The 12,838-nt window shown below is 38.9% G+C and overlaps 1 protein-coding gene across 2 annotated transcripts; it reads left to right on the top strand.

Moving 5' to 3' along the window:
• Positions 1-12: 12 nt before the first annotated feature.
• Positions 13-11,691, top strand: PUS7L (pseudouridine synthase 7 like; the record flags this gene model as incomplete). 2 transcript variants are annotated; one of them, XM_080593316.1, is made up of 8 exons in its annotated part: positions 13-709; positions 1,679-1,838; positions 3,411-3,606; positions 4,865-4,963; positions 6,450-6,531; positions 8,022-8,299; positions 9,843-9,896; positions 10,509-11,691. In XM_080593316.1, 8 exons carry the CDS (start codon positions 13-15, stop codon positions 10,830-10,832), a joined length of 1,890 nt encoding a protein of 629 aa, XP_080449442.1. In that variant the 3' UTR covers positions 10,833-11,691. The 2 variants fall into 2 exon arrangements, with proteins under 2 accessions (XP_080449442.1, XP_080449443.1); XM_080593317.1 differs by lacking the exons at positions 9,843-9,896; positions 10,509-11,691 and adding an exon at positions 8,992-9,794.
• Between the last annotated feature and the right edge of the window lie 1,147 nt (positions 11,692-12,838).

Raw genomic sequence — 12,838 nt, 5'->3', positions numbered from 1 at the left:
CCCGCGGGGGCCATGCTGCCTTCCTTCGGCTACGCCGCCCCTCACAGCGGCTTCCGCGGCACCCTCAAGGGCTGCCCCGGCGACTTCGTGGTGACGGAGCTGCCGCTGCCCCAGCGCGGCCCCAAGGAGCCGCGGGCGGAGCCGGCTCCCCTCAGAGCCCCGTCCCCCGGCGGGCAGCAGCCCGCTGCGGCGGTCCCCGAGCCGCCCGGCGACCCGGTGGCGAGCTGCCTGGGCGAGGAGGCGAGCGAGCGGCTGGCCCGCTTCGCCCGGGCGCTGAGGGAGGCGTGGGGCGGCGGGGAGCTGAGCCTGGGGAGCCTCGGCGGCAAGGCGGAGCGGGCAGGGGTGCACAGCGCCGTGCGGCAGCGCTTCCCCTTCCTCGCCACGGCCACCAGGGGCCGGGAGGTGGTGGTGAGAGGCGACGATGGCTACCGGGAGCTGCGGGAGCTGGTCAGCGAGCGGGAGGCGAGCGGGTTCTTCAGGTTTCTGGACGCCAAGGTGGAGAACTCCACGTTCTCCTTCGAGCCCGACGGGGACAAGGAGCACAGGAAGGCGGTGCACCACCTGGTCAGCAGGAGGTTCGGGAAACTCCTGGAAACGAAAACTTTCGGCGATCAGCAGGCGAACATGGCGATAACGGTACGGTTCCGAGGGAGAGGGTCCAGTAAAAGGTCTGCTGAGGGCTCCCTTGAAAAGCAAGAGCTTTACACAGGTAAATATTGCATTTTTAGTAAAAGTGTTAGGTCTGTTCTCCTACGTGCCTGGTGACAGGATGAGGGGGAACGGGCTAAAGTTGCGCCAGGGGAGGTTTAGGTTGGATATTAGGAAGAACTTTACCGAAAGGGTTGTTAGGCATTGGAATGGGCTGCCCAGCGAGGTGGTTCAGTCACCATCCCTGGAGGTCTTTAAGAGACGTTTAGATGTGGAGCTTAGTGATATGGTTTAGTGGAGGCCTTGTTAGTCCAACCTCTGACCTAACACTAGGTGATCTTGGAGGTCTCTTCCAACCTAGATGATTCTGTGATTCTGTATTATGGTGTTCTTTACTAATACTGACCCTCAGAATCATTTTAGTATGATACATAGGCCTGATGTACCCATTGCTTGTCCTGAAATAAATCGTTCCAAATGTAATGTAGTTCCATCACTGAAAAATAGACCTGAGATGGATGAATCAAGTTCCTACAACGACTTACATACACTGTTCACCGTTAATGCTTACGGGTCTTTTGCTTGTACCTCTAATTCTCTGTTGCTCCCTGTGCGTTAGTTCTCCCTTGAAAGTAATTGAGGGTTTTGAAAAGATGCGTTTTCATGTTGGACAGTTTAGGAAGGTCAGATTTGATTTATGATCTCATTTCTTAAAGCAGTTGTTTTCTGATATCCCAAGTGTTTCTAAGAATAAATCATGTTATTTGAATTGTGTTGCGTTTTGTCAGGTACTGCTCTTAAAGCCAGCGGGAGATTGTACATATTTTTGTTTAATGCATCTTTATTCTTCCCTTTCAATACTGGAAAAAGTCCCATTTCCTTTAATTTTGTGGGGTGGGAGAGGAAACAGTGGGAGCACTGTTTCTTTGTAGTTTCCATGCTGTCATAGTTTGAAGGGAAGAACCTGCTCTGGAAGAGCACCTGTATGATTTGGATCAAATTCCTAATAATTCTGAGATGATTGTTTCAGCTTTCACCCTTCAGAAAGAAAACCTAGAAACACTGGAAGCAATTGGCATCTTGGCTGCTGAACTTGGAGTTCTTCCTTCAGACTTCAGTTACACTGGCATCAAAGACAAGAAGGCTATTACTTACCAACCTATGGTTGTGAAGAAGGTTACTCCTGAGAGGTACTAAAAATCTGGGTATATTAAGTTTAAGAGATGTTTAATATGTTAATATTAAACAATTTTAATGTGTTAATCAGTAGATTGCACCATGTTGATACTTAAATGTTCATTAAGCAACCTGGTCTACTGGGTGGCATCCCTGCCCGTGACAGGGGTTGGAACCCGAGGGCCTTTAAGGTCCCTTCCAACCCAAACCATTCTGTCATTCTACTGCTATGTCTTCCCCTCCTGTATCAGAGCACAGTGGCAACGGCTTTAATATTTTGTGGCTTTAGGATATATACAGTGTAAAATTGAAGTCCCTCAGTGTGGGGAATTTAAAGAAAAGTCTTCCCTTTGTTGTTTGTTTTAATGATATGAGTATACTATATCATCTGGGACATTATCCTTCCAGTTCATGCTCATGTGATCCCCTTCACAGTTTCTTGAATACCATCTACTGCCCGGAACAGTTTTCCAACATGCTATCAAAGTTTTATCTTGTGTTCCACAGACAACTTAAGAGCCATATACAGATTTAGAAAAAATAAACTAGATCACTGCAATTATACTTTGGACAGATGTTCTTTTAGAGTGCCGAATATCAACTTCTCTTACATTGCTCGGTATAGAAACATGAGACTAAGTAAAGATGCCAGCAAGCGTGGAGGTGGAGCATACATCCTGAATAACGTGACAGTAATACAAGGCATGCCATTCAATTCCTCATTTTCGTTACTCTTAGACAAAACTCAGTGGGTAAAAAATATACTTTAGGTTCTGCAGTAGTAACTGCAGTAAAAAATTCCCAGTGTAAAAACCTTAACTTATTTCTTCCTCAGCTTTAACTTTCTAATGGTTTTTAAGTCTTAGTGAAAAAGAACACTTTCCAAATAAAGGGAAGTAGAATTTATGTTTTTAGGGTTTGAAACTAACATAAATGAATAATAATAGTAAAATTCCACTGCAAACCGGGCTATAAGGCCATTTGTTCAAGAGAATACGCAAAACTTGTCTTAATGTATAAATGATTAAGCACAATAGTTAAATGCTTCCAAGCCTCTTCTATATCAGGAAATAATTTATGAAATTGTTAAAATATTGCTTAGAAAGTAAGCTGAAATTTCCCTTGATTTGAATGGCTATTTCATACACATAAGAACAAAGAGATTGAGCAGATGCTTTAAAGGGCAGATAGCTGAACTGTCAGCTGTGTTTTCAATTACAAGCATGTGCAAGCATACCCAGAGAAAATCAGTGCTCTGAGTTTGTTTTTGTTAAGGCTGACCAAGAAAGAGCAAATTGTGTTTTGGAGACCAATAGAGTGGCAGACATTACTTCCCATCAAGCTACAAAACATAAATGCAACTGAAGCAAACGTTTTAGAAGTGTTTATAGATTACAGCTGAATTTTAAGATTGCTGTCTCTGCGTTTGTTTTTTTTCTTTTTTTTTTTCTCATAGTAATCTTTTTTAAATCTCTTTTGAATTCTTAAGCCTTTTTAATTCTAGTGTAAGGTAAAGAAGACATTTATTGCAAGTTCAATAGCATTTACAGCGGACAGCTTATAATTTCTCCCATTTATTTATGCAGGTTGAAAGAAATTGGAAGCAAAATGGAAAAAAAAGGCATGAAAATACACAACATACATTCAGCATCCCAGCACCTTAGGCTTGGTCAGCTGAAGGGCAATCACTTTGATATAATTGTGAGAGATCTCAAACTCCACAGTCATGACTCCCCTGCAGATTTGAAAGAGAGAATATCTGAAGCAATGGAAAATATTAAGGTAAAAAAGCTGCACGACTGCCAATAAGGGGTTGTAATTCTGTGCTGTAAAACAAATTGCGTTTAAAAAATGTTTGTAATGGCAGAACAATGGTGACATTTCCCTTTTTTGATGTCTTTGCTGTTTTATGGCCTTCCTGCATTACTCTCGGAACAAAGATGCTGTCTGAAGGGGGCCCATAAGTGAATTCATTCTGTGTGGCAGGCTTCAGAACCCAACATGGTGCAGCAAGACAGATGGGAAGGCAAATTGGTAGCAAATGAGTATCGATAGGTGAGCTGTCAACCAAAGTGATGTGTTTCACAGTGGCAGTTGATAGGGTAAAAGAATATAGTTATACATGTCGACTGCTTGCCTTTTTTGGTCATGTGAAGAAAACGCATGGTTGGCTTGGGTGAAAAAATGTATACTTTGATGACATAAATACGTGTGAAATGTTTGCAGCAGACAAAGATCCTCTGAAATTGAGTGGATTTTGATTGCTGTTATCCCTTGTCTGATGATGAGGGTTTTTTTCAGGTCCTATCTTAAGTCACTGAGTAAAGTAGAAGAGAATCATGGAAAGGAAAAAGTTGAGATGTTTTGCACAGCAGTAATTACCCTTGCTTTATAAGTAATGGCTAGAATACAAATTACTTTAAGAAGATTAATCCAGGAATAAAGACTTGAATGAAAACTATCCAGCGTGCAAAAGCCAAATACATGATGTGTAAAAATTTTGGAAATGTATTTTATTACTGAAAAAAGAAAAACTATGACCAACTGGTGCTTTAATGCCTTTCTCTCTTCTACACCTTACTTTTTTACTCTTGGCCTTTACTGTTGTAATAATCATATAAACAATCTCACGTGAAAAAAGAGCATTTTAAAGAAAAAATGTCCAATGGTTTGTACCATTCATTACTTTTGCTGTGCTGCATTTGCTTCAATAGAGATTTCATAATTTGGCACATAGAAAGAACTCTTTGATTTGAACTGAAGTAGTATTTACAATAAATACGTATAAGAGATTTTGTTTCACTTACCTAGGGTTTTATGTTTTGAAAATGAAGAGAACAGAACTTGATTGTCCTTTTAGACCTTTCTAAATCAGTTGCTAAAATAATGAGTCATAATTTTGTTTTGTATTTTTTCAGATTAAAATAACAGTGTGTGTATTTTGGATATAAATACAGATGTATGTGTGTTGTATGCTTAGTCTCACTAATAGTACCTGGTGTTTTGATGTTCTTAACATATTTATTCTTTCTAATTCTAGACAAAAGGTTTTGTGAATTACTATGGACCTCAGCGATTTGGCCAGGGACAAAACGTTCAGACAGATCAAATAGGATTGGCTCTACTGAATGAAAAAATGGTATTTTCATTTTGTAATTTAAGTAGTTACTGTCAAGTTCATTTTACATTACTGTTGCAATGTCTGGTGCTGGGGCTGACCTTCCCAGGGAGCAATTTCATTTCTGAGATAAACCCCTCTGTGTGCTGGAAGTAATTGCCAGATTAGTTCTGACAACAACGCAAGCGTGAAGATTTTCATACTGAATCACGAAAATCTGTTTGAAGCAGTAGGTGCAGCTGCAGGTAGCTCAGGAAGTGATTCTTCTGTCTGCGATGGGAATGGTATCCTCATCGTGCCACTTCTCAGGGCTGCATTCCATACAACATTTGAACACTAAAATGAAGCAATCTGTATACAATGCTTATTCATGATCTTCTTAACCTGTAGCCTCTTTATCCTCCTGGGGGTCTATATTCCTTTTGCAAATGTCACAAAATACTGCATAGGACCGTACAAAAGGATTTGCTTTTTCAATGCCACAGTAATTAATCTGCTGTATAAAAGAGATTGCTGCTTTCCATTATTCCTTGGCTACTGTCCCAAAATCTTAGTTCTGAGCAACTGTAAGCTAAGGAGAACTTATTTCTTAAGTAATAACTCTTAAGATAAGAGTCATATACTTTTCAATGTATCTAGCATAGTATTTGGCACAGGTTTAAGACAGAATCAAACTCTACAAAATCAAATGAATACTTGAGTATCCTTTTCCTCTAATCTTGTTTTGATACTGAGAAAGAATTTGAGGGCAGACCATAGAAGTAGCTGTTGATGTGTCTGACATTTTGAATTCTGATATGTTAACAGTTGACACAATGTGTCAGTCCCCGCAGAGTAATGATCTAAATCTCTAGTCTTAACTCAGTTACTTTTTAATTTGAAACATGCATTTGTGTTAAAAATGTGCCAGTATATGTTTACACAGTCCCAATACAGAGGAAGACAACAAAATGTCGATAAAAGAGATAAACAGCGAGAGTCACAGGCTGATATAGGTGGTAGCAAACTGTGTGGCTCCACCAGTGATTCTGTGACGTAGTATTTTCCCTGTCACAGCATCAGTTCAGTATTAAAAGAAAGGATTGTTGCCCCTCTGTGTGAGACTACAGAAAGCGCTCAGCTTAAGTGTTACATGTGTCATGCTGGAGGGAAAGAAAAGGAAGGAACTTTCCTGCTCAGGATAGAATGATGGCGTTACAATGCAGAGGAGGAGTTCTAACTGGATGTCCAAGAAGACATTTCTTGTAGAGCTTTGAAAGCAATCTCATGCCTTCTTTGCGACCAGAACCTTTCCTAAATCTGAGAATAACATAGCCACACTGGTGGCTGTGCTGTTCATGGTGTCTTCTGTGAAAGGGAGTGTTTCGTGTAGACGTTACAGCACTGAAATGATTTTGAGAGGTTGCAAATCTGTCAGCACAGATTCGGGTGCATGATTGTCTGTTTAGTTGACAAATAATTATTTTTACGTGCAGAAAATATAAATTAGTAATATTGTTCTTTAAAGGTGGAAGCTGTGAAATTATTCTTCACGCCCGAAGATACTGATGACCCTGTGAACAAGGCAAAAAGGTACTTTCTTCAGACTGGTAAGTCCAGTTAAATTGTCTATTTATCAGTTCAGCATAGGTATTGCGAGGGAATAAAGCGTTGCTGCACAGAGGGAGACTTTTTATTTTGCTGTTGCTTTATGTCACTTATTACATATTCCATGGAACTCATTAGAACTGCACGTGTTTTTAATAATGAGATGAAGATCAGGCCCTAAATGTGCAAAATAATGGAAAACTAATGTATTTCAGGTGCAAGAGGGTGCAGAAATAAATGGCATATAGCATATGCTGGAAAAGACTACAGTATTATTCTCAAAGCAGTTTTGGCCTCCTTCAGTCTGTTAGCTTTTGGAATACAGCTTTTTCCTCTCTAATTTAAAAGGAAGAATGCAGAATGAGGCACCCAGCTGACATTCAGCATTTACCACATTTGGGCATCTAATTTTATGAAATTTCTGTAATAATCTTAGCTCCTGGGTTCTTGCACCTTTGGGCTCTGGTTTTATGTCTTTTTAATTATGTATCTTCTTCTCCACATTCCTCTAATCTGCCTTCTTTCTTTCTTGAACTGAATTCAACAACATATGCCAGAAACAGTGTGCTGAGTAAAACGCTCTGTGTGTCATATTTGTTGCTGTCATTCAACCGGCCAACTTTCCCTCCAAAACTAAAAATTTTAAGTTGCTCTTGACCGCAAATGTTTGATCTCTTCAAATCTTCAACATCTGTTAGCCTGCTTATCACTGTACGTTGACACGACAGCTACAATATGTGGCTTCAAGGGACACAGAGACCTTTCATTTCACAGATGAGATAAGATGAATCATTCTGTGTTGTACATTGCTGCGTGATGCATGGAAAGACATTGATGCGGACTCTGAAAACAGCTGCTTGCCTTTTCCTGAAAGAAAAGGCCATGCAGTGGCTCCTTCAGATAATCGCACTTTGTAAGAAAAATTAGGAAGGAAAAAATATGTAAAAACATAAGATTTTAAATATAAAACATTTATATAACGTAGTACAAATCTGATTAAATACAATTTCATCTTGGCTGAGGCCTAGACTTCCTAGTGGCCATTGTGATTTGTAAATTTAAAATAGACATATTTTTTTACCCCCTATGAAATACACGTTTTCGAATGACTTAAAATCGAGATTAAATGTTCTGTCCTAGCTTGTTTTCTACTTTCAGTTACCTGATCCAAAAAGAACTTTTGGAACAATGAAATACATTTCTAAGAAACTGCAACTAGATTGAATAACTGAATGACAGCCAGTTGATTTATCACGTGTGAAATACAGAGAATAGAATTCATGGGACTGTGTTGACAGGCATATAAGATGGAATTTGTCTGACATGACATGTTGAAAGAAAGGGAATAATAATGTAAAAGTCAGCATAAAGGGGTTAGACTGACATAATTTATTCCTACTTGATTATTTCATCTTTTTAAGTGTGTTTTTTTCCTCTAGGTAGTATTTGAAAAATCGGTGATTACTTATATGATTATTTTTGTTTGTATCAGAGGATGCAAAGGGCACACTCACTATGCTGCCAGAATGTAAAGTGAGAGAGAAGATGTTGTTACGTGCTTTAAATCGCTATGGTGTAAATCATGAAGGTTGTACCAGAGGATGGCTCAGTATTCCTCACTCCATGCGCATATTCTATGTCCATGCTTATTGCAGTAAAATATGGAACGAAGCAGCGTCGTATAGGCTGGAGATGTATGGATCAAAAGTTGTTGAAGGTGATCTAGTCTTCACTGAGGAAAATGATGAAAGCCTTTCCCTGAATGACAAGGTGAGTCTTTACGAAATAGTTCTTGTGAAAAATAAGCTTAATGCGCTTGAGTACATTACAGAATCACAGAATCGTCTAGGTTGGAAGAGACCTCCAAGATCATCTTGTCCAACCTCTGCCCTAACACTAACAAGTCCTACACTAAACCATATCACTAAGGGCTACATCTAAACGTCTTTTAAAGACCTCCAGGGATGGCGACTCAACCACCTCCCTGGGCAGCCCATTCATACATTCATATGTCAGACAATAATCCAATGCTTTTATTTTGGCATGTTTATTAAATCAGTTGCTGTTCATGATAAAGAGGAAAGAAGTGATGTATTTCTTTTTGATTTACCACAAAGAGGCATATACACTAGATGTATTTTAACAGTTTTTCTGTTTTGGCTATTCATTTTATTGAAGGGATGAGAAGGGACAGAATGGCAGAATTGATGTATGTAAGAACTTACTCTGCCTGGCATCTGATGCTCTTCTTAGGGTCTGGCTGGGGAAAACCTTCAGATTAGGCTCTGGGTGGACCTGCGTTGTCAGTCAGTGTAGATCTGAGTCTTGCTTTCAAGGTCAGACCTTGCCATTTATGTACGTTATTGAATGTGAGGCCTGGTGCAAGTTGGCCTCAGACTGAACTGCTAATCATGCTGCAGCTACACAGTCAAAGCATGTTTAGCAAAATTTCTCTTACTCAGGCAATTAAAACAAATCGATGAGGAGTCTGAACTGTTGGCAGCTGTTCAAAAATGCACGCTACTCTTCTTGGGAAAAGAGTAAAGAGCAAGGGAGTGCTTCTGGTTGCCCATAGCACAGCCTTGGTGCTCCGCATGGAGCCACAGGTGAGCAGATGTGTTAAAGCCAGCATTGAAGTGTACGCTGGCCACAGGCTTGGGCATGCTGAAGTCCATTTCTGAAACAGTCAAACCCTTCTTTCAGGGTTAACATACCTTTTTCTTAACTGGATAAGGAGGCAGTTATCCTTCTCCTGATCATCGCATAAAGCATAGAATTTTGCAATGTTTTACTGGAAAATAAACAGGGGTGTGCATGGGCAGAATGTATCTCAATTCTTGGGTGGAAATTCTTATAAATCTGAAAGCAAAAGCACTCGAAAGATAAGTGAGTAATTTCTAGTCCCTGTAAAAGAGTGGCTTATGTTTCCATTGTGATTTTTCTTCAATAATATTTTTGAGAGTGAAGGTTAATAAACCAAGTAGATCAAATCGAATGAACAGCAGGGCCACCAAATATAGTAGTAAGTTACCGAGTTTACTATATATTCCTATTCAATAGAACACATTTTAATTAGTGGTTTTTCTTTTGGCAATATAACACAAAATTGCAGATTATAGTAAACATTTGTAATATTTTTCATAGCTGGAATAGATTATTTGGCCTTGTAGTAGTCAAATAATCTTAGAATGCAGAGTTTAAAAGTTTTCAAACTTTTAAACCTTTTCTTTAAAGTTTGCAAAAGTGTTTTTTTTTTTAAGTTTAAAATAAATTTATTTTTAAGTCTTTTTTTTTTTAACAACTGTCTTTCCAGGTTCATGTTGTCACCGCTTCAGAAGAGTCAGCTAACAAATATTCTATATACCAAGTAAGTCTGTCTAAAACATTCTGAATTGATGATCTCTTTATTTGATTAAAGTGTTTTGTTTTAAAGATAATAGGAATATATTAACTGGTGCAGTCTTATTTCTTGCCAGAATGCACATTAAAGAAAACACATGTGAACTAATCTCCACCCTCTCAAAAAACGGAAGGAAAAAATATTTACTTTGTAATGGAAATTAGAACAGTGTCATTTGCAGTATGGTAATGTTTTTTCTGAAGTTGGATATAAATGCTTTGAAATTTTTTTCAATCTATGTCTGGAAAAAACACTTGAATGGTTGATGTAATTTTTTAAGGCTCAGAGTGCTGTGAAGTCGTACATCTGTAACTTAATATCTTTATTTCTCTATCTTTCCCATCAAGTATGGAAATTCATGTTAGTATATTTCTAGTTTGTATTAGAAATCGTGATATATTTCTTATTTCTTCATTTAAATTACGTCCAAGTAACTGCACAGCTGTATTTAGCAAAAGGTGCTGTTTTGCTATTTCAGGACCCAGAACAGAAGATTTAAACACATTTACAATTGTAATCACATTTCTTTAAAGGGAAATTGGTGAGCTTTATTTCAAATCCTTTTTTTTTTTCTTGAAGGTTGTTCTTCCAATGGTGGGACATAGTATTAAGTATCCCAGTAACAAAGTTGGGCAATGGTACCATGAAAGACTTTCCAAGGATGAGCTGCAGATGTGCAAATTCAGAGTGCCTCCACTACAACTGAATATACCTGGATGTTACAGACACATTTTGAAAAATGTTCAGAATCTGTCATATTTTATAGAAGGCAGTGAAGAAGGAATCAAAAATGAAGACAACCATCTGAATGAGTCAAAACTCTCTCTTCATATGTCGTTTGACCTTGATCCTTCGTGTTATGCAACAGTCTGTCTGAGAGAAATAATGAAATGTGACTTTTAAGATACCAATTAATGAAAGATTGCAGGAATATTATAGCAATGGTGGTATTTTTTGTATAATGCCAAGAAAGTGAGGGAGAATCCCACTTTCAAGCCAGAAACATGAAAAATTAATAGATTGAGATTCATACTGAGTAGGGGAAAAAAACAACTCCAAAATTAGTTCCAAAAAACATTCCAAACCCAAAATGCAAATCCTTGGATGCACTGGAATAAACAATGCAAAGCTGTGTGTCATGTCAGACAGGTTTAACAGAACTTCAAGAAGCTGTGAGCTGCAAGCACAGATTTCGTATTTTTGTTGATGTCCTACTTGCAAAGTTACGTTCTGGGAACAAATGCAAACAAAAGTATATTTTGTTTCATTATCATTTTTATAAAAGCTGGTTTATACTGAGTGTTCAAGAAGACTGAGTAGCCATTATGTAACAAGTTTGCAGGCTACAGGTACCTAACTAAAAAGCTGCTGTACTGAGGTTCACTAAATACTTGTGTTTTTGTTGCATTCAGGCACCAAGTCTTAAAAAGGTGCAAGTCCTTAATCAACAGTAACAAGTCATCTGGCGCGTTGTCAGACAGTTGATGAATACAGCTACTTAAGTTCATGCTAATGATTCCAGGATTAAGTGGCACATAGCTTTTTAGTTAGTGCTTATTCAATTACTTGATGAGGTGTTTAATTAATATAATTGCAAAAGTATTTATAATAAAAACCAAACCCTGTTTTATTGTTTACAGAATGCATGATGTGTTTCTGTAAAGCCTTATGGTGACAAAGAATTTTTAATGGAACCATCCCTTGGGAAAAGAAAAAAAAAATCTTTTATATTCTTAATTAAAAAAAATCAACTGTGATAAAATGAGTGCGTTTGTAGACAACGGAACAATGAAGAATGTCATTTACCTTGACTTTAGTAAGGCTTCCGCCATGGTGTTCCACAGTATTCTTGTAAGCAAGTTAGGGCATTATGTTCTAGATGGGTGGACAAACAAGCAGATAAAAAAAAAAAAAAAGTGTCTGGAAGAGGCTAGGAGAGTAATGGTTAATGGGTTACAGCCTAATGGGAGTGAATATCACGGGGGACTCTTCTGGGCCCTGTGCTCTTTAATGTCTTTGTCATCCTTAACAAGTTTGCAGGTGCAGGTTTGGTGCAGCTCACACCAGATTAAGGGAACAAACTGGTACACTGGAGTCTGTCATTCAGGGGGACCTAGACATGCTGGAGGAACATCCCGACAGGAACCTTGTGAGAGTCAGAGAGCAAGAAGGTGGAGCCAGGCTTCACAGTGGTGCATGGCAGCAGGAGAGACAATAGACATAAATTGAAATGAGAGGTTTGGACTGGTTATAAAATAAAAACTTTTTTCCCCTTGAGGATGGTGAGGCAGTGGAACAGGCTGCCCAGACAGGCTGTACAGTCTCCGAGGAGGTTTCCAAGACCCAAGTGAATAAAGCTGTGAGCAAGGTGGTCTGAGAGGCTACCCCACTTTTTGGAGGTGCTTGGGCTATAGACCATAGATCCCTTCCAGCCTGAATTACCCTGTTATCCTAAGCAGAGTATTGTGTTTATTCAAGCTGTAGATGGCAGTATGACTTAAAAGTAAAAGGGAAAAGTCTACCCATTTTTACTGAGAGAATTAATAACATGAGTTGAATTCTGTTTATGGCATCAGTCTTTCAGTTGTTGGTAATAGCTGAGCAAGATAAATCTCCCAAGGTTGATAAACTATTTATTTATGCCACTTTTATGGAAATATAATTCCCTTGATTTCAGTGCTTGTGTAAAATTGTGGTGGATCCAGATATTTCACAGCCTTAAGTAAGAGGATTACTCTGAAAGTCTGTGTAAGTAATTCAAAATTTGACCTTTAGCTTTCGTATGGGAAAATAGACTGTCATGCAAACAATAGCTAGTGAGCCACTGAAGGCGACTTACAATGCTTGCTCTATTACGGCGCTTACTTTATACCTCAGGTTTATGGTATGCAGCAAAACCAACTGAAAAA

The sequence above is a fragment of the Anser brachyrhynchus genome (genome assembly GCF_964034855.1).
Source record: "Anser brachyrhynchus genome assembly, chromosome: 1".
In the NCBI taxonomy this organism is placed as follows: Eukaryota; Metazoa; Chordata; class Aves; order Anseriformes; family Anatidae; genus Anser; species Anser brachyrhynchus.
Note: the sequence above shows the minus strand (reverse complement) of the source record. Positions and strands in the feature narration are given on the sequence as shown.